This window comes from Triticum urartu, chromosome 4A, assembly GCF_056163025.1.
Source record: "Triticum urartu cultivar PI428250 chromosome 4A, HENAU_Tu73, whole genome shotgun sequence".
Lineage (NCBI taxonomy): Eukaryota > Viridiplantae > Streptophyta > Magnoliopsida > Poales > Poaceae > Triticum > Triticum urartu.
The window spans coordinates 496,827,674-496,848,883 of record NC_141876.1 but is presented as its reverse complement, the minus strand read 5'-3'; the positions used below and the strand labels follow the sequence as shown (position 1 = coordinate 496,848,883).

At 48.5% G+C, this 21,210-nt stretch overlaps 2 protein-coding genes across 2 annotated transcripts; one reads left to right on the top strand and one right to left on the bottom strand.

The window, feature by feature from the left end:
- Positions 1-1,207: 1,207 nt before the first annotated feature.
- LOC125552330 (small heat shock protein, chloroplastic-like) lies at positions 1,208-2,471 on the top strand. Its single transcript, XM_048715834.2, has 2 exons — positions 1,208-1,698; positions 1,789-2,471. Exons 1-2 carry the CDS (start codon positions 1,440-1,442, stop codon positions 2,244-2,246), a joined length of 717 nt encoding a protein of 238 aa, XP_048571791.1. The 5' UTR covers positions 1,208-1,439; the 3' UTR covers positions 2,247-2,471.
- Positions 2,472-2,559: 88 nt separating this feature from the next.
- On the bottom strand, positions 2,560-6,533 carry LOC125552329 (uncharacterized). Its single transcript, XM_048715833.2, has 6 exons — positions 6,239-6,533; positions 6,012-6,150; positions 5,806-5,926; positions 5,647-5,692; positions 2,896-3,175; positions 2,560-2,788 (listed from the first exon to the last, which is right to left on the bottom strand). The coding sequence occupies exons 1-6, from the start codon at positions 6,395-6,397 to the stop codon at positions 2,712-2,714; spliced, it is 822 nt and encodes a 273-aa protein (XP_048571790.1). The 5' UTR covers positions 6,398-6,533; the 3' UTR covers positions 2,560-2,711.
- Between the last annotated feature and the right edge of the window lie 14,677 nt (positions 6,534-21,210).

Sequence of the window (21,210 nt, the reverse complement as noted above, 5' to 3'; positions counted from 1 at the left end):
ATATAATCTTGAAAAGTGTTCATGCATTTTTAAAATATTTGGGTATTTCTTTGAAAATGTTTAATTTCTTTAAAAATTGAAAAATGAAAGGAACAGAAAATTAAAATAAAAAATAAAACATAGTCACAAAAAAGGGGAAAACATAAAAGTTAGGAAACATGGAAGAAATAGAAACCAAAAAGTAAAAAAACTAAGAGGAAAAACACATGGAAAATGCCTGAAAGTCAATGCAAATGCCCCAACACCCCCGGTTGCACTAGGCGAGTGCTTAATTTACATGCCACTAGTAATCATGTAGATTTATCAAAAGAAAACTAGTAACCTTGACAACAATATTGTTTTCAAAATTAATCATATTAATTTATGTTTAATATAAATAATATCATTTTGAAATTACAATTAATGCAATTAACATGTTTCTAAATTATTGATGAGGTGATAGATACATCATGGGAGCAGCGTGAGATGTTAGATATAGATGGGTAGATGGCTCAGATGATATTCACCAAATTCGTGCTTTTATAAGTAGTACTTCCTTCATATCCAAATATAAGATGTTTTTTTTGACACTATGACAATGTCAAAAAAGTGTTATATTTTGATACAGAGGAAGTGGTAGATGGTAGATATACAATGATAACATTTATATTCTAAAAAGGAAATATTAATTTATGTCATTATAAATATTCATACATATAAAGCAATGTTAATCATATTTTTAAAGATATACACATATAGTTATATTTGTGTATTCTTAGAAGTTCAAATATATTTTTAAATGTTCACACTGATGAAATAAAATATCCATCATGTATATAACAACTATTCCTACATAATAGTATAATACCTTATGTTTATCTATTTATTTTTAAAAGTTCATATATTTTAAGAAATATACATACACATCTGAATATTTTTTGGAGGATATAAATATATGTTCATACAACGTGGAAAAATGTTGGCATCCAAAGAGGACTAAAATATAAAAAAGTCTAAGATGATTTGGATATTTCATTATGGAATATATATATAGACTTTAATGAGTGAACTAACACACTAAAAGGTCAACATTACGAGATGGGCCTCGGCTTCACGGTCTGAAATAAATTTTCATGTTGGGCCTCCTGATCGCGAAGTGCCGAGAAAGTGTTCGAGAATTATCGAGAGAGCCCCACAAACCTGAAGAACACCCGGGCCTCTCCAACCAGGTACTCTGAGCGGTGTGCGTTGTCCCGAAGCTTCAACATCTTTCCCCATCGTTCCACGATCATGGCATGAAATCCCCACCGCTCTATAAAAGGGCGCGGCAAAGTCGCCATCTCCCACCGAACAAGCGAGCAAGATAAGCATTGGCTTCCGAGTTCCAACGATCTCGTAGACACTCTCTCGTTTCAATTCTCGACCGACATTTAATCTTCCAAAGCTCCGTATCTGGTGCAATGGCCGCAGCGAATGCCCCCTTCGCTCTCAGCCGCCTCTCCCCGACCGCGCGCCTGCCGTTCCGTGCCTGGAGAGCCGCGAGGCCGGCCCCGGTCTGGACCGGGAGAACCCGCCCGCTCTCCGTGGCCTCCGCGGCGCAGGAGAACAGAGACAACTCCGTCGACGTCCAAGTCAGCCAGGCCCAGAACGCTGGAAACCAGCAGGGCAATGCAGTCCAGCGCCGCCCTCGTCGCGCTGGATTTGACATCTCCCCGTTCGGTAAGTCCTCGTTCCTGATGTTCTTTTACACGGAATTTTGTTGCAGGTGTAGGAGAAGCAGAGCATGACGGTTTACTTCAACGAATGCAGGGCTAGTGGACCCGATGTCGCCGATGAGGACGATGCGGCAGATGCTGGACACGATGGACCGGCTGTTCGACGACGCCGTGGGGTTCCCCACGGCGCGGCGCTCGCCGGCGGCGGCGAGCGAGACGCCGCGGATGCCGTGGGACATTATGGAGGACGAGAAGGAGGTGAAGATGCGGTTTGACATGCCTGGGCTGTCGCGGGAGGAGGTGAGGGTGATGGTGGAGGACGACGCGCTGGTCATCCGCGGCGAGCACAAGAAGGAGGCCGGCGAAGGGCAGGGCGAAGGCGGCGACGGGTGGTGGAAGGAGCGCAGCGTGAGCTCCTACGACATGCGACTGGCTCTGCCGGACGAGTGCGACAAGAGCCAGGTGCGCGCCGAGCTCAAGAACGGCGTGCTGCTCGTGTCCGTGCCCAAGAGGGAGACCGAGCGCAAGGTCATCGACGTGCAGGTCCAGTGATGAGTTTGTGCGAGACTCTGTACCCTGCATCTGAGGCTTTGAGATTTCAGCTGTCCGAGGCGTGACCGTGCGAGTGCGTGCTCTTTGTAGACGTAGTGTGCCGTTCTTCTCCGACCCTATCTGCGCGCTCGTTGCGCAGAACATGTCGTGCTGTACGTAAATGTACTTGGCAAATCATTGGAATAAGTGTTCGGCTGCTTGATCAGCTGGATACATTTCGATTAATTACTACTGTATCGAGACATTAGTTCCCTGTTGTGTCATCGTGTGATGTGATGTGTTCTTCTTTCAGAATGCGGAAGAAGCCGATAACTGAATCGAGATGCTATAATATAGGCAGCGCATCCTGATGAATCTGTAAGAGTGCAGTCTACTGGGCATAAAATTTTAAGAATGTGTTAACGGATACAATTCTTTTCTTCACTTTTGTTAGTCATGGACAACGGCTCGGGGTGCAAGGCTACATCAAGCCGCAGCTCTCCTATCAGTGTCAGACGACGTGTCGGATCCGACGGCCGCTGCAGCTCCACCCGTCCCCGTAGCTGCAGCAACGAGCAGATAAACTTGGTTTTCAGGAGTTCTTGAAAATCAACCAACACACACAGATCTGTTGTTTGCCTCAATTGGAAGGACAAATCGCAATCCTAACCTGAGTCGCTGGCGCTCTCTGGAGCGTCGGCGCTGTGGAGCCCGGCGGCGTGCGCCGCTTGCTGCATGTGTGCCGCGTACTGCATCATCTGTGAGTACTGCATGACTGCCGCGGAAGAACTCTGACCTTGGTTGCTGCCTGCTTGCATCTGCTGGAGATAGTACGGTGAGAACCCTTGCTGAGCTCCTTCCGGCCCAGCTGCTGTGTAGTATGTTTGCACTTGCGACTGCTGCTGCTGTTGCTGCTGCACGCTCGTTCCACCTTGCGCGCCATAGTAGCTCTGCGGCACGTATGCAGTAGGTAAAAATATTACTAAAACTTTATTTTCAATTGTTTTTTCAAAAAATGATGTCAGGCTTATAGCCGTGGCAGGGCAAATCAAACATTTTTAATGGCAATTTATATCAGCACGCAATGACAAATTTAGTTTGCAATTTCCTGGCAAAAAAGTTGAATCACAGATTTGTCATACTCGCCAATTAAACTTGTACGAACATAATGGTTCAAAAAACATGCGATTTTGCTGAAACCTAAAAATCTGGTCCACAAAATAAGTATTTCCTTCGATCCAAATTAAATACTACCTCCGTTTCAGTTTATAAGTCCTATGCGTATACCTAGGTTATCAATTTTATCACCTTAATATAAACTATATAACACAAAAATTATACGGTTTGAAAATAGAGCATCTGAAGTTTATATTGATATATTTTTTGTAATATATGACTTATATTAAGTTGGTTAAATTAACGACGACACGCACACGCCCTATAAACTGAGACAAAGGTAGTAACGCGGCTCTAGTACAAATAACACTTCTTTTCCTGAAGACAAAAGGTTCCCGTTCACCATGTCTCTATCTTTTTTTATCTATCCATTTTTCCATCACATCATATTCTACCGTAAGTAGGTCACTCAATCATATTAATTTACTTACCTTTCACAATAATATGGAATTATGTAGTTGATTTCCGCACAATATTTCATCGCACCTTCCCATGCGCCGATCGATCACATTAATGTACTTAACATGTGTGACCCAGACTACCAAATTATTAAGCTAAAAAATATTTGGCTCCCGTGGCAATGCACGAGCACGTACCACCATGTCCCTCCAATGATATCTTTCATCCAGCTGGGTTTTTTCTCGCCATGTCATATTTGACTGCACCTTCCCAGCAACTTAGCCACAATAATATTTTTTTACCAATTCCATCTTAATTTACGAATGAACTTCTCATCAAACTATAAGGTAAATCATGAGCAGAGTTTGATTAACATTTATTCACACAATTGGATTAATATGAACAGGTAAATCACGAGCTAACATATTAGAATATTTATATCCAGTTGCAACGCACGGGTTGTCTAGTATAAATAAATAAAAACTATGTGCATGGTAGTTTTCTTTTTGACATCTACTCCTCCATTCCTAAATATAAGTCTTTTTAGAGATTTCAATAAGAAATATATATACAGATGTATATGGACATATTTTAGAGTGTAGATTCACTTATTTTGCTCCGTATATAGTCCGCATTGAAATCTTTAAAAAGACTTATATTTAGAAACGGAGGGAGTAGTAATGAAAGGCCCATTTAGGAATTTTGGTACCAACGTCCTACGAGGTTCCTACAGAAAATATTCCTTTGGTACCAATGTCCTATGTTCCTTTGAAATTTCTATGTAATCGACTAATTACATCTGGATTTATCAAGGTTTTAAAACATGTTTTTCCCGGCATCGCAATGAGGTCCGAGCTATGGCTCTGCCAACTATCGCAGGCTATAGCGAAAGTACAATGTTGTTTTGAAGTAAAAAGTGAAAAATAGGTACCTAACATAGAAACATTGGCCACGCAAGGACTAAAGTGAATCCATCGTCTTACCTCACCTCATGTTTCTTCTCTTTCTGTCTATACAATTTATGTATTTTCCTTATAACATCCAAACACCAATTTTAGTTTTCTTAGTGTACACCATTAAAGTAATGAAAATCAAAACTTGTTTTTGAAAAATATTTTAAAAATAGAGTTTTTCCGAAAACATAAAACTATTGAAAAATCCAAGGAGCTTCTGGAAATTGCTAAGGCCCTGTTTGGTTCATAAGTCCTAGGAATTTTTTTAGTCCCAACTTATAAGTCTCAAGTCCTTAAAAAGTCCCTATATGTTTGGTTCCTGGGACTTATAAGTCTCTATAAGACCATATTACAACTATAAGTCCCTCCTTAAGAGTCTTATTTCATAAGTCCCAAATGCCCACTTTAAGTCCCTATAAGTCCCTCCTGTTTGGTTTAGATGAGACTTATAGGGACTTATTTAAGTCCCTGAAAACAAACACCCTCTAAGTGAGGGAATGTCATGTCTTCATAAATGATCATAATTATTCGTGGGTTCTAGTGTTATTTAACAATACTCTAGGTTTTTTTCTTCTGAAATTTGGATGTTTGAATTCATATATTTCGGCAGCAATATTTCTGATTTATTTTAATCTTCTTGTTTTGCGATTTTATATTTTCGTACTTTTAAATGCATTTTGAATTGGGATTCCTAGTTTCAAAGAAACTTTGCTTAATTTGAACAATTCCTTTTCAAGACCATGCTAATTTAAATAAGTTTTGGTTAGCTCAATAATAGATGGATTCTTTGTCACGGGGGAAAGAATGATTTGTGCAACTTGGGATCTCAAAACGACCGTGTATGATTGCAAACCTCATGCTTCAAGCATCAAATCTTAGAGAAGGATACTAACCATTTGCATTTGATACATGTTTTCGTGAGAATACCCTCCCGTATACCTGCAGAGGCAAAACATCAAGCAGATGAATACACTTCCTGACGAAAATGGCCAATTAACTTCTTTTTGCGAGCAAATGCCAAGCTAATGGCAAGCGAAAGAAAGCAAATTTACCCGTAGTAGTAAGGATAGGCGTAGTGAGCCTGCTGGGGGAAGTAGGAGGCTGCAATCGCGGCGGCGGCAGAGCTCTGGTACGACGAAGACGATGTCGCCGGCGGCGTCGACCTGACCATCCCTGAACAAGATCGCAGTTCGTAGAGGTTTTCAGCGATAATTCGGTAGCTGTGAGTAGAAAAGCTGCTGATGCGAATCGATCGTACCAAACAGCGCCGCGGCGGCCGGATGCGCGCGCTGCGAAGCGCCGAGCGCCGCCAGGTTGCAGTTGGCCCTTCTCCCGTCGATCACCGGCGTCGGGTCCTGCAGCGCCCGCGCCGCGGCCTCGGGGTCCCTGAACGTCACCTGGGAAAGGATCGACACGAGCACCAGAGATGAGCTTGGCGCTCACATTGTGACCGAACGGAATCTATCTGCGGGAACCGAAGCTCACGAATCCGTAGCCCCTGGAGCGGCCGGTGTGCTTGTCGGCGATGACGACGGCCTCCGCGATGTCGCCGAACTGCTCGAAGTAGCGCCGCATGGCGTCGCGCTGCGTCTGCCACGCCAGGCCGCCCACGAACAGCTTCGTGAACGTCGTGTCGCCGTCCATCGGTCGAAGCTGGCTGGCGGAGGTGGTGGCTACCGATCGGCGGGTGCGGCAGTTGTGCGGACGTGCTGGCGAATGGCTCGCTGGATGTCTGAGACCGGGCGAGTATTTTTGTACGGGGGAGAGACGGCGAGATGGAGCCCACGACGGGGGGCTGAAGCTGGCGATGATGAGCGCGTCGTGCGCGTAGTAATAGTCGTGTAATGGAGGGAGGGATCAGCGCACCCAAACGGTGTTCCTTTTTTGAGGTAGAAGATGCGTGGACCATGGTCAAGCCTGGCTGGTTCCACTCTACATACATAGTTACACAAGCGATAGCTACAGATAATTACACCTTGCCACACTTTACCACATCTAACATTAGACAAATTTGATCAAGTTAGATAGGTGTTTGGTTCTAGCCACACCTAAGACAAGAATTTTTTTATGAGCAGTGAACTCCACATGTCATAGACACAAAAAATATGGTAAGATTCTTTTAAGCAAGCCAAAAGGTGACTAATAATTTAAGCAACTCAATTAAGGCAAATGCGACAAGTGTAACAAAAATTATATGACAGTATATGACAAAGATAGTCACAATCCAAACAGCCCCACAGTACTTCGGTCTGTAAAGAAATATAAAAACGTTTAGATCGAAACCACAGGAACATAGACCAGGCTGGTCAATCATGCGTTGTGGTTGGGACGTCTGCTCGAGTGCTCGCACGCAAAAGCAAAGGGACCACATACAGCCTGACATAGAATGGGAAAGTACCAATTGCATCGCAGATTTGCTGAAACCTGAAAGCGATGAGACAGGCTGAGCAGTGCAGCTAAGCCAGCGTTTTAACGCCGGACTGTCCAAACAAGAATCGAAGGTTTGTATGGGTATACGAACGGACCAAACTACAGAAGTAGGGAGAGAGCAAGGATCAGAAGGAGGCTATGCACCTGGAAGGTACGGCGTATGTATCGCGCTATGCACCTGTAAAGGGAGCTACGATAATTAGCATGCTTTCTTCTTTTATTTTTTGCGAATAAAATTAGCATGCCTCCGCTTTGTGTGCTGGCTGCTCGGTTGGCGCCTTGGAGGCAGGCTTTCGAAAAGACAAGGAGTAGTAGGATACGTGAAGGGCACGCACGCAGATGAATTACGTATGAGTTGGGATGAGACTTTTTTTCAAGAATACACCAAAAGTGTATTGTATTTTTATAGAAAAAAGAGAAAAGTTGATTACAAGCGACCGTACAAGACGACGAGTCGTCAAGACAGGAACTCCGACTCCATACAGAGAAGACCAAAGCCTACTCTCTCACGAATCTAGCTAAACCCTCAACTCCTAATCCCGCCGACTTCCATAGCTTTATCTCTTCAAGAATTTTAAGCACTAAGCTAGTGTCCGACCTGATTTGGTCGTTCCTATTAAACACCCTAGCGTTCCTTTGCTTTCAGAGGTGCCACGCGGTAGCAATGACAAAGGAATCGAAACCTCTCTTGATCTTCCCATGAAAGAAGGCACGCGTCCTCTCTCATCATGCCATGAAAGTGTCGTCTTGGTTTGGGATTTGGATGTTGACTTGTAGGGCCTCGAAGCATCCGTGCCAAAATTGTCTCGCATAAACGCATTGGGCTAGGATGTGATCCACCGTGTCCTCCTCCTCCTCGCACGTGTAACAAGACGATGTAGTCTCTTGTAGCCCATGTCTAGCTCTACGATCCGAGGTCCAGAGCCGATATTGGGAGGCCAACCAGGTGAAGATTTTGCATTTGAGAGGCACCCAACTTCTCCAAATTTGGTTGGCGGTGGCCGAGCGGGTTAGGCCTAAGCACAACCTATTGTAGGTGGACTTTGCCGAATAGGTGCCGGACACATCACATGGCCAAGTGAAGGCATCAGGCTCCGTGTCATTCCTGGCCACCGTTGCAATAGCCTGCTGGAGGTGGATGAGCTGCATGTGGGCAGTGAAGGAGAGCTGGTCAGCTATATCATGTACCCAAGCGCCATGGAGAAGATCCTGTTGGACAGTTCTCTTGTTCTTGATCCGTTTGTCAACCATTGCTGCGATCAGGGGGGCGATGTCCCTGATTGAGAAGCCATTTATCCACCTATCTGTCCAGAATAGGACCGAAGAACCGTCTCCAACTTTGATGAGGACCATGATATCGAACACTGCTTTGGCTTCCTTGCCGATCACGAGATGCAAGCCTTGCCAGGGCCGGCTGGGGTCCGTTCTTCTGAGCCACTCCCACCGTACACGCAAGGCCAGCCCTTGTAGCTCGAGGTTCTTAATGTCCAAACCACCGAAGCAAGTGGGCCGACATATGATTTGCCAAGCCACCAAACATTGCCCACCATTGACAGCCATTCCCAGCCCAAAAAACCCGCTCTAATTGAGGGAGTCCTGGATTAGGGGGTGTCCGGATGGCCGGACTATACCTTCAGCCGGACTCCTGGACTATGAAGATACAAGATTGAAGACTTCGTCCCGTGTCCGGAAGGGACTTTCCTTGGCGTGGAAGGCAAGCTTGGAGATACGGATTTGTAGATCTCCTACCATTGTAACCGACTTTGTGTAACCCTAACCCTCTCCGGTGTCTATATAAACCGGAGAGTTTTAGTCCGTAGGACAATATACAGAACAACAATCATACCATAGGCTAGCTTCTAGGGTTTAGCCTCTCCGATCTCGTGGTAGATCTACTCTTATACTACCCATATCATCAATATTAATCAAGCAGGACGTAGGGTTTTATCTCCATCAAGAGGGCCCGAACCTGGGTAAAACTTCGTGTCCCTTGCCTCATGTTACCATCCGGCCTAGACGCACAGTTCGGGACCCCCTACCCGAGATCCGCCGGTTTTGACACCGACATTGGTGCTTTCATTGAGAGTTCCTCTGTGTCGTCGCCGTCAGGCTTGATGTCTCCTACTATCATCGATAGTGATGCGATCCAGGGTGAAACTTGTCTCCCCGGACAGATCTCTGTCTTCGGCGGCTTTGCACAGCGGGCTAATTTGCTTGGCCATCTGGAGCAGATCGAAAGCTACGCCCCTGGCCGTCAGGTCAGGTTTGAAAGTTTAAACTACACGGCTGACATCCGCGGGGACTTGATCTTCGACGGAGTCGAGCCACTGCCGAGCGCGCCGCACTGTCACGACGGGCATGATCTAGCTCTGCCGCCGAACAGTGCCCTAGAGGCCGCACCCGCATCGGCTTCGACCCTTAATTCGGAGCCAACTGCGCCGATCGAGGATGGGTGGTTGGACGCCGCCTCGGGGGCTGCGATCCCAACGACGATCGAGCCGAACAACAGCCCCGCACTCCGCGAGACTCGTGACTCCAAGGAGCCGGACTCCTCCCCGGACTCCTAACCTTCCGCGCCCCTGCCGATCAAATCCGATTGGGCGCCGATCATGGAGTTTGCTGCCGCGGACATCTTTTAGCACTGGCCCTTCGGCGATATTATGAAATCACTAAAGTCTCTTTCTTTGTTAAGAGAGCCCTACCCGGATCATGGCCAGCAGGATTGGGATGCGAAAGACGAAGAAATTCAACGCCCACCCACCACCCACTTTGTAGCCACTGTCGACGATTTAACCGACATGCTCGATTTCGACTCTGAAAACATCGATGGTATGGACGACGATGCGGGAGGCGAAGAAGAACCACCGCCCACAGGGCGCTGGACGCCCACCTCATCATATGACGTATACATGATGGACGCACCAAAAGATGTCGATGAGGAGCAGAAGGACACACCGAAGGCTTGTTCCCTCGAGAAGCAGTCAAAGCGGCGACGCAAGCGCCGCCCCAAATCCCGCCTTGACAGAAATAACGATCACACAGACCCGGCGCTGGAGCAGGGCGAACCGCTGCCGGACAACGGCAATCCGGACAATCAAACCGAACAAACAAATTCTATTAAGGATAATAGTCCGAACGACATAATGCCGGACAGGCACCCGGAGCAGCAGAATGCCCGTAAAAGGCTTGTTGCCACCGCGAGGAGTCTTAAAATGCAGAAGCAAAGGCTCAAGGCTGCGCAAGATACACTCCAAATCAGATGGAGTAAAATACTCAACACAACATCGAGGTACGCGACAATCTCCCCTCCAAGAGCTACCCAAAGCGGAAGCTGCTACCTGAATTCGATGAGGAGGCCTCAGACCCCCCACAACCAAATATCAAAGCAGCCACCTGGCCGGATAGACGACCCCTCTACCAACACAGAGCGGCATACAACGCCACTCACAATACAACACGCGACCCATGCGAGGCTCGCACCCAAAGGACGACGCAACAAGATCCATCTATGGACCATGCAAGCGCGCCCCAGCATACAATGCAACACAACAAACATCCAAACAACGCGGTACACCCAGCTACAGGGGTGCCGCACACCCCCTATGTTTCACCGATGAGGTGCTGGACCACGAATTTCCAGAGGGATTCAAACCCGTAAACATAGACATACGACGGAACAACAGACCGTGGGGTCTGGATTAAGGACTACATCCTTCATATCCATATGGCTCGAGGAGATGATCTCCACGCCATCAAGTACTTACCCCTCAAGCTCAAAGGGCCAGCTCGTAACTGGCTTAAAGGCCTCCCCGAAAGCTCCATTGGAATTTGGGAAGAGCTCAAAGACGCCTTTCGGGCAAATTTTCAAGGGACTTATGTCCGACCTCCGAATGCGGACGATTTGAGTCATATAACTCAACAGCCTGGAGAGTCAGCCCGAAAGCTTTGGAACAGGTTTCTTACTAAAAAGAACCAGATTGTCGACTGTCCGGACACCGAAGCCTTGGCAGCTTTTAAGCATAGCGTCCGTGACGAATGGCTCGCCAGACACCTCGGCCAAAATAAGCCGAGAACGATGGCCGCATTAACAAGCCTCATGACCCGCTTTTACGCGGGTGAGGACAGCTGGCTAGCCAGATACAGCACCAGCGACCCCAGTATATCTGAAGTTAGAGATGGAAACGGGAAATCACGGTGCAACAGCAATAACAAACGCCGGAATAAAAAAGACAGCACAAAGGGCACGGCAGTAAACGCCGGATTCAAAAGCTCTCGGCCAGGTCAAAAGCCACCCTCTAAAGGCACCAGGGATGAACTGTCCAGCCTCAACAAAATTCTGGACCAAGTATGTCAGATCCATAGTACCCCTGGTAAACCTGCTAATCATACCCATAGAGAATGTTGGGTCTTCAAGTAGTCCGGCAAGCTCAACGCCGTACACAAGGGGGAGGATACACCAAGTGAAGACGAGGACGAGCCTCCCAAGTAAGACACTGGGGAACAAAAGAAATTTTCACCAGAAGTCAAAACAGTAAAAGTGTTACACGTGATCAAGGGAAAAAACAACGCGGCACTCCCAGGAAAATATACCCAAGTGCCTGTCACCGCGAAGTCCTGCCACTGGTCGTCTCAACCGATCACTTTCGACCATCGCGATTACTCAGCAAGTATCCGACGCGCAGGATGGGCTGCCCTGGTATTAGACCCAGTAATTGGCGGATATCACTTCACACGAGTCTTGATGAATGGTGGCAGCAATCTAAACCTAATATATCAGGATACAATCCGCGGGATGGGGTTAGACCCAACAAAAATTCGCCATAGCAATACTACCTTTAAAGGAGTAACGCCAGGCCCAGGGGCTCGTTATACGGCCTCCCTCCTACTACAAGTTATATTCGGCTCCCCCGACAACTTCCGTCGCGAGCATTTAACGTTCCTAATTGCTCCGTTCCAAAGTGGCTATCAAGCACTGCTCGGACGCGAAGTTTTCACTCGCTTTAATGCAATACCACACTACGCCTCCCTCACACTCAAGATGCCCGGTCCACGTGGCATCATTTCAGTTAACGGAAACATTAAGCGATCTCTGTGCGCCGAAGAGAGTGCGGCTGTCTTGGCAGCCGCACACTAAAGGCGCCCGGACCAGCGAAAGCATCCAATAGGTCGTCAAGACCTCAGAACAACTAATCAAGTCCGGCGCCGCTATTTATACCGAATAAATGGTCACACCCCTATTTGTCAATACAAGGGGCTCAACGCGCGCAGACAAGTGGCAATTTTTTCTCATCTTGAATTATACATGGTTTCTTTAAAAACTATCTTTTTGCACGACAACTTTTTCACCTAAATTCTCTCTTTTACAGACGATCATCGTGCTACACCCGTCCAGGAAACGGCACAACGGAGACACAGGCGCAGACGTGCAGCAGGGACCCGCTCCAAGGATTCTTTTTAGATTAAGACCCTGCGTAAACCTTTTTTACTGTCTCTACATATCCACCATTGAGAAGGATGCTGACGTCTTGGCATGTGGCCACGCCAGAACAATGCACGTACCTGGACACAAGGGGCTTCTTACAAAGACCATTATTTAGGCCCGGTTTATACCACCAAGACCGAATACCTTAGGGAGTGTTCGGCGTCGCGAGTTTGGCCCTATATGCATCAGCTCCGAATCATTGTCTTTGGTCAAATGTTGGGTTTGCCCGGCTCCTGTGTTTTGGTGCCTTACGTTCCGCTTTACCGGCTAAGGTAGCACCAGGAGAACTACTACGATTGTGCCCTGGTTCATCCGGACGAGCACCTCAGTAGAGAAAGCCGAAAACTGACTGTCATGATATAGCGTGAGATTGGTCAACCACTCGATGACCTGTTGGAATGTTAGAATTCCTCCGCCTTAACGAAGGGCTGTTTTCCGGCCAGGCATGTACGCACCCCGGGATCGGGAGAGTGCGGAGCCACCAGGGGCTATCTAGTAGCCCCACTGTCAAACTCCTATGGCTAAGTGAAAGTGCTAAAGCATTATAGTCCGGTTGCCTCGCTCGCTCCGCTATCACCTCCTTAATAGGACCAAGACGTTGGGTTAAGTGTGAACGCGTGTTTTTTGCGAGCACCTGGTTAAGTGTGAACGCGTGTTTTTTGCGAGCACCTCCGCATTATATGCGTGGGGGTTGAAGCCGACGGGTGCAATCTTTCAGGTTATACACATGTATACATAAACGGCCGCCCAGGAGGCATCATATTACTTTCAGGCCAAAGTATAAAAATAGCCTTATAAAAATTTATAAAAGCATTTCGCTTACAATGAGATTACATATCACTCAAACATAATATTTTTTGAGCACTGGGTCTCTATCAAACGAGCACCCTCAAAAACTTCTTCAAAGTAGTGCTCAGCAGCCATCCGGCCTATGGCCGAATCCCGCACTGCAACAGTGGTAGCATCCATCTCCGCCCAGTATGCTTTAACACAGGCAAAGGCCATCCGTGAGCCCTCTGTGCACGCCGACCTCTTCATCGCATTAATGCGCGGCACCACGTCAAGGAACTGCTGCACCAAGCTGAAATAGCTGTTCGGTTTTGGCCTTTCCGGCCATAGCTGATACACAACAGACCTCATGGCGAGTCCGGACAACCTATTCGGTTCGGCCCATTCGGCTAATTGGTCAGTCAATAAAAGCGGACGCTCGGGAGAATGGAATTGTGTCCAAAACAGTTGGTCCACTTCACGGTCCGTCTGACCCTGGAAGTACTTGGCCGCATCAGCAGCGCTCGCCGCCAAATCCATATACACATCCTCTAAACTCCACAGCCGATCCAGAGGGGCATACCGTGGATCTCCGAACTTCCTCCGCAACATAAAGGATTTCCCAGCTACAATATCCCGGCTTTCCGCAGCTCCTCCTTCTTCGCCCTCATAGCAGAGCGGATGTATTTTCTCGTCGCAGCAGCCTTCTCAAGGTCCGATGCCTTCGCTAGGTTTTCCTTTTCAAGAACCCGGCAACGGTCGGCGGCGGCTTGTAATTCTATGGCCATCTTGGCCATCTTATCTCGGCTCTCACCATGCGCGGCCTTCTCGGTTTTCAACTCTTCGGCCGCCTTCAAAGCAGCCGCATTACCAAACCTCGCTTGTTCCTTGGCTCGGGCAAGTTCTGCCCACAAGGCTTCAACAGTGGCAGCTCCATCTGTAGTCACAACATATTAAAGATACTGGCATCATGCTGCTCTTACTATGTGGCGTTTACCAGATAATGACACTTACACTGTGCCTCGTCAAGCCTTTTGTTAACAAGCTCGATGTCGGCGTCTGCCGCATCCAACTGCCGTTTTAAATGGGCAAACTCGCTAGTCCGACTAGCCACCAGAGCTTCCATCACCTGCACATAGAGGTAGTATGGTTATTACCTGGGAATATGATCCTCTGTTTGTCATCGTTTCCGACGACAACCAGAGTCTCAGGGGCTACTATCTACACAGGGCACACCTAGCATGTGCAGGACTATCATACATTATTTTACGTACCTCAAAGCCTGTCAGTAGACTCATAAAAGCTTCATGCAATCCGCTTTCGGCGGACGAGATTCTCTCCATCACCATATTCATCAGCATCCGGTGTTCATCTGAGATGGCCGCTTGCCCCACCAACTCCCTCAGAACATCCGATCGCACACCAGACGGTGCCGGACTCTTTTGTCTGCTCTCTTCGGAAGCCGGACACTGGGAGCTTCGGGGGTCAATGGGATTATCTTCTGGCCTCACCGGACTCGGAGAGGCCCTCCGTGACGACACTTCGGGGTCGCCTGCTTCCGGAGCGGAGGAGTCCGGAGGAGGCGTTTCGCTCTCCATCATCTCTGGAAGAAGATCCCCCGAAGACGAGCTCATTTGAGAGGGGCTAAGGCCCGAACTGCAAAGATATATGCGGTGGTTATTTTCTTAGAAGAAAAAGATGGCATACCTGTACTATTAAAGTATTTCGGGTCACTTACGACTCGCTGGAGAATTGATCCCCCCGCAGACTTTGTGCGGCAAAAGCACCCCCCAAGGTAGGACCCTCTGTGGGAGACTTCTTCTCCCGTTTGGAAGCTTCGGCTTCCGAATCCCCGGGTGCAATCCTTTTCCTCCTCCGGTCGTCTTCCTTCATGGAGACGCTCGCTCCCTCGGTTAGAATGGGCAGCGTTAGGGGCCCGCGTCCGCCCGTATTATCCTCCCCAGTATCTTCCTTCAAGGGCTCCGGGCAAGGTGCGACCTGGAGCATCTTTTCCAATACCGGATTGTCCAAACCCTCAGGGAGGGGGGCCGAACACCGAATCAACTTCGCCTTTGTTAGCCAGTCCTGGTCAAAAAGCGAACTCTCAGAAATAACTTCGTAACAAATGAGAGATAGTATGTTCGGCCGGAAGATTTCTTACCTGTTTGGCGGCACGGTTACTGCTCAGGCCCACGTCCTCGGTGATTTCCGGACACTCTACCTGAGGTCCGAAGAATGACTTGTACATCTCCTCGTGCATCAGGCCAAGGAAATTTTGAATGACACGCGGTCCCTCGGGATTGAACTCCCACATGCGAAGGGGCCGGCGTTTGCAGGGCTGGACTTGACGAACCAGCATAACTTGTATTACCGCAACCAAACTAAAATCTCCATTGAAGAGATCTCGAATGCAGCTTTGCAGTATAGGCACGTCCTTGGCTGGAACCCCGCTCAGACCTCTGCTGATCCATGACATCAGTTGTGGTGGAGGGCCCGAGTGGAAAATAGGGGCGGCCGCCCACTTGGCACTTCTAGGAGCCGTGATGTAGAACCACTCCTGTTGCCACAATTCAGACACCTCTGTAATGGAACCTTTGGGCCATGGAGCTCCCGTCATCTTGCATATTGAGGCACCTCCGCACGCTGCATGTTGCCCCTCGATCATCTTCGGCTTTACTTCAAAGGTCTTGAGCCACAGGCCAAAGTGAGGGGTAACCCGGAGGAAGGCCTCACACACGACAATAAATGTCGTGATATGAAGAAAGGAGTCCGGAGCTAGATCCTGGAAATCTAGCCCGTAATAAAACATCAAACCCCTAACGAAAGGATCCAAAGCAAGGCCTAGACCTCGGAGGAAGTGGGAGACGAACACGACGTTCTCGTTGGGTTCGGGGGAGGGGACGGCCTGCCCTCGGGCAGGCAGCCGATGCGAAACCTCGGCGGTCAAATATCTGGCCTCCCTCAACTTTTTGATGTCTTCTTCCGTGACGGAGGAAGGCACCCATCGGCCTTGAAGGCTAGATCCGGACATGATTGAAGGTTTGGAGCACCTGACCTGAACTTTGGGTGTTTGAGCTTGAGGTGGGGAAAGGATTCGATTGAGCGCGGGAGGAAAAAAATAAAAGCCTTGTCCCTTTATAAAGAGGGTGAATATCAAGCGTCCTCTTCGTGGCCGTTTGGACTTGCCTATAGTCTAGGAGTCCTAGAAGCGGTTGGGTTACCCATGCCCGTATTGATGAGAATTCCGGAATAAGGGGACACGATCTCTGCTTCGACGAGACGTGCCAAGGAAACCGCCTCGCATGACACGCTGAGGTGGGACAATAAAACGATCCGAATAAAGGCTTGGCCGTGGTGCGATGTCACACTACGGAATACGTCAGCAGATTAGATTTGTGTAAATATTATTCTCTCTATGGAAATATGTGGAAACTTATTTTGCAGAGCCGGACACTATCTTTGTGTTCAAAATCTTCTATGAAGTACTTGGAGGAGGAACCCGCCTTGCAATGCCGAAGACAATCTGCGCGCCGGACTCGTCGTCATTGAAGCCTGGTTTAGGGGCTACTGAGGGAGTCCTGGATTAGGGGGTGTCCGGATGGCCGGACTATACCTTCAGCCGGACTCCTGGACTATGAAGATACAAGATTGAAGACTTCTTCCCGTGTCCGGAAGGGACTTTCCTTGGCGTGGAAGGCAAGCTTGGCGATACGGATATGTAGATCTCCTACCATTGTAACCGACTTTGTGTAACTCTAACCCTCTCCGGTGTCTATATAAACCGGAGGGTTTTAGTCCGTAGGACAATATACAGAACAACAATCATACCATAGGCTAGCTTCTAGGGTTTAGCCTCTCCGATCTCGTGGTAGATCTACTCTTGTACTACCCATATCATCAATATTAATCAAGCAGGACGTAGGGTTTTACCTCCATCAAGAGGGCCCGAACCTGGGTAAAACTTCATGTCCCTTGCCTCCTATTACCATCCGGCCTAGACGCACAGTTCGGGACCCCCTACCCGAGATCCGCCGGTTTTGACACCGACACTAATCCACTTGTCCACCTCTTCAAAAACCCATAGTGGCACGTCCATGACAAGCAAATGATGGATCGGTCTCGCCGAGATCACGCTTTTAACAAGCACAAGCCTGCCGCCTTTGTATCAGTCCTCGTTGCCAAGCCAGGATGAAGTTTTTGACCTGATCGAGCATTGGCTGCCATTGAGCTTTAGATAACTTGTGGATGCCAAGATGGAGACCAAGATACTTGCAAGGGAACGCACCCAATTGGCAGTTGAAAAACTATGTACTCTTTCGGCATCACCTGGGAGTCCTTGAATGAGTATTGCTGATGTTTTGCGATAGTTGACTCTCAGCCCGGATGCATGCCCAAAAGCCTGAAGCACCTCTCCGACACAGGCCAAATCCTGCTCCGTGGGTCGCACAAAAAGTGCAACGTCGTCAGCATATAAGGATAGCCTTTGATTTGCCATTATGCCGTTGAACGAAGATAAAACGCGCGTGCTAGTAGCTCTGCAGATCAGGGCGGATAGAACATCCATGGCTATAACAAAGAGGAGTAGTGAGCTGGGGTATCCTTGTCTCAGTCCCCGAGCGTGATCAAATCTCTTCCCTTGGTTTCCATTCACAATGACTCTAGTGGATGCAGATTGGAGCAAGATGGCAGTCCAACGCAGGAAATTGATGTCGAAGCCCTTGGCTCTGAGAACTTCGAAAAGGAATGGCCGCGAGATAGTGTCAAACGCATGGGAGATGTCCATTTTGAGAAATACACCGGGTGCCTTTCTTGCATGAATTTCCCTAGCGACCTGCCTGACCAAGAGGAAGTTGTCATGCAAACTTCTTCCCTGAATGAATGCTGATTGGTTCGCGTTAACCAGCTCGGGCATTCTCCTCCTGACTCTGTTAGCCATTATCTTGGAGAAAAGCTTCCCAAAGCTCTGGGGCAAGCTAATAGGCCGGTAGTCTCCAATTTCCTCCGCGTCACATCTCTTAGGGATGAGCACCATCAACGCCCTGTTTAGCTTGGCAAAGCCCCTACCGTCGCATACATATAACTTGAGGATGGCAGCCATAATATCATGCTTGATGATTGGCCAAGCTCGCTAATAGAAAGAACCTATAAATCCATTGAGCCCTGGTGCACGGTCCGGATGCAGCTCTTTGATGACATGCCACACTTCCTCCTCGGTGAAGATCACATCGAGCAACTAGAAAAGTGTTGGCAACCCACCACCGCCTCTCAACTTCTCCTCTCTCTGCTACTCTCTTCGTCGGCGAATATGCATACATTTAGCTTTTGTCTAAGTCAAAGTTTTCAAACTTTGACCATCTTTTTAGGAAAAAGTAAAAGCATTTATGGCAGTAAATTAGTACCACTAGATTCGTTTTGAAATGTACTTTGACAATATATTAATCTAATGTCATATATGTTACTATTATTTTTTATAAAGTTGGTCAAAATTTTAACTAAATACAAAAAGTAAATGTACACTTATTCGCAGACGGAGTGAGTAGGCGATAGGGCCTCTGCTAAGATCTCCACCACCTCCCTCCCGCCGGCAAGGCGGTGGTTCCCCACCCTACTACTTCGGCAGGGGGAGGTGAAAAGTGAAAGTGGATATGCATAGATGCCTTGGCAGATATTGGTAGTTTTTTTTGCGGGGTGGATATTGGTAGTTGATAACAAGCAATTTCCCCCATAAAAAAGGCAACGAGCAATTAAGGAACTAATTGAGACAGGCTTGGAGACTTATATCAAAGCCCGGTAGTCTTTATGCGCAAGTTCTTAAAGCTAGATATTACCCTGAAGGTAAACTAGAGGATACAGTATTTACAGGCAATGCGTCTTTTTCTTGGCAGACTATTAGTTATGGGTTGCTTAAAAAAGGCTTAGTTTGGAGAGTGGGTAATGGGAAGAGCATCACGTATGGGTTGTTACATGAGCTTTATGGGGACCCTTTCCTCTAATTCGCTCCACCCCCTGATTTTCAGGTGGGTGGGCCCCCTCCCTCCCTTTAATCCAATGATAATTTGCCAACTTAAACCTGCCCCGTAAAAGCCTGTAAGGGTCCGTTGTTGTAGCATTACTGGAAGAGCATCCGAGTTTGGCGTGATAACTGGATCCCGAGACCGTTCTCTTATAAGCCTATTACGATGCGAGGAAGATGTCATATACATTTTGTTTCCGAGCTACTAGATGTTAATGGCGCATGGAATATGGGGCTGCTCAATGAGCACTTCTTGCCGGCGGATGTGTCGGAGATCATCAAAATACGAGCGTCGCCGAGGGTTGAAGAAGGCACACTGGCTTGGGGACCCGCTAAGTATGGGACTTTTTCTGTCAAAAGCGCTTACTATTTGGCTTTTGAGGAGGCACATAGAGGTTCGGCTACTGGTTCTAGTTCTCGGCCAGCTGGACGTCGGTCATGTTGGAAGTTGATTTGCTCGTGCAATGTACCCCCCGACAGTCCGTACCCATGCATGGAAGGTCGCCACAAATGCATTGCCGACTTGGCAAAATAAGTACAACAGGGGTTTGGAGATTAATGATTCTTGTTCGGTATGTGGTGCTGAACCGGAGGACAACTTCCATCATTTTCTTCGCTGTCCATTGGCACGTGAGTTATGGAAAACTATGTCTGAGGTTTGGATTTTGCCGGAGTTATCTTCTATTCAGAATACGGGAAAGGATTGGCTTTTACATGCATTGGCTCTGCTCCCGGATGTGGAACGTAATATGTTACTAGAAGAACACCCGTGCGTTGTAACGGGGCTACATTAACTTAAAGAGTTTAATATTAATATTCTCATACATATCGAGTTACATTGGTGATCTTTTTTTTACCATCAAATCCTCACACACACACACTCTCCCTCCCTCTTCCTCACTCTCTCTCTCTCCCCTCTTCCTCTCTCTCTAAAACACACACACACATATCCATCTCTCCCCCCTCCCCCCTCGCGTCGCCCCCGCGGGCGACCCGGGGGGAAAACCCTAGCCGCCGCCCCTCGAGTCTCCTCCTCCTCTCCCCCTCCTCGCCGCCGTCCATAGCGCCGCCAGGCGAAGCCTGGCCGGCTGCGCGGCGGCGGGGCTTCTCCCCATCCTCTCCGTCTTGGCTGGCGCGGGACAGCGGGATCCAGAGGAACGCCGAGCGAACATGGGGTCCGGCGGCGCGGCGGGCGGGTCTCCCATCGGCGTCGTGCGCGGTGCGGCGGTGGCGACCTGCATGTCATGAGGTGGTGGCTGTGTTGGCCTGACCGGTGGTCGCGGGTGCCGCCGGATCCAGATCGGATCCATTTGGATCCTTTCTTCGGACTCCGTCGGCCGCCGCGGGGTGGTGATGATCGTCGCTGGCCACGTCGGATCGTTGGATTCAGCGTCTGGAGATCTACAAGGAGTTCTTCTCGATCCTCCTTTCTGGTGGGTTAGCCCCATGGCTCTTTCATCTTCACGGGTTTCGGATCATGGCTTGCCGGATCCGGAGTACACGGAGGTTTGATGGCATAGGATGGGACCGGAGGAAACTTTGGTCGGCGTGTTCGGCCCGACATCGGCGACGTAACTTGACGCCGTTACCCTTCCTAGAGGCGAAGCCGAGGTCCCCCCTATCCACCCCCGAACCCCTCCCGGACGAAAGTCCAAAATTCAGCCTGGATTGGGCGGCGACGGCGTCCTGCGCGTCGTATCCTCCATGGAGGCGCCGTCTAGGGAGGAACTGCTGTTCGGGGGAGAGATATTGTGGATGGTAGGC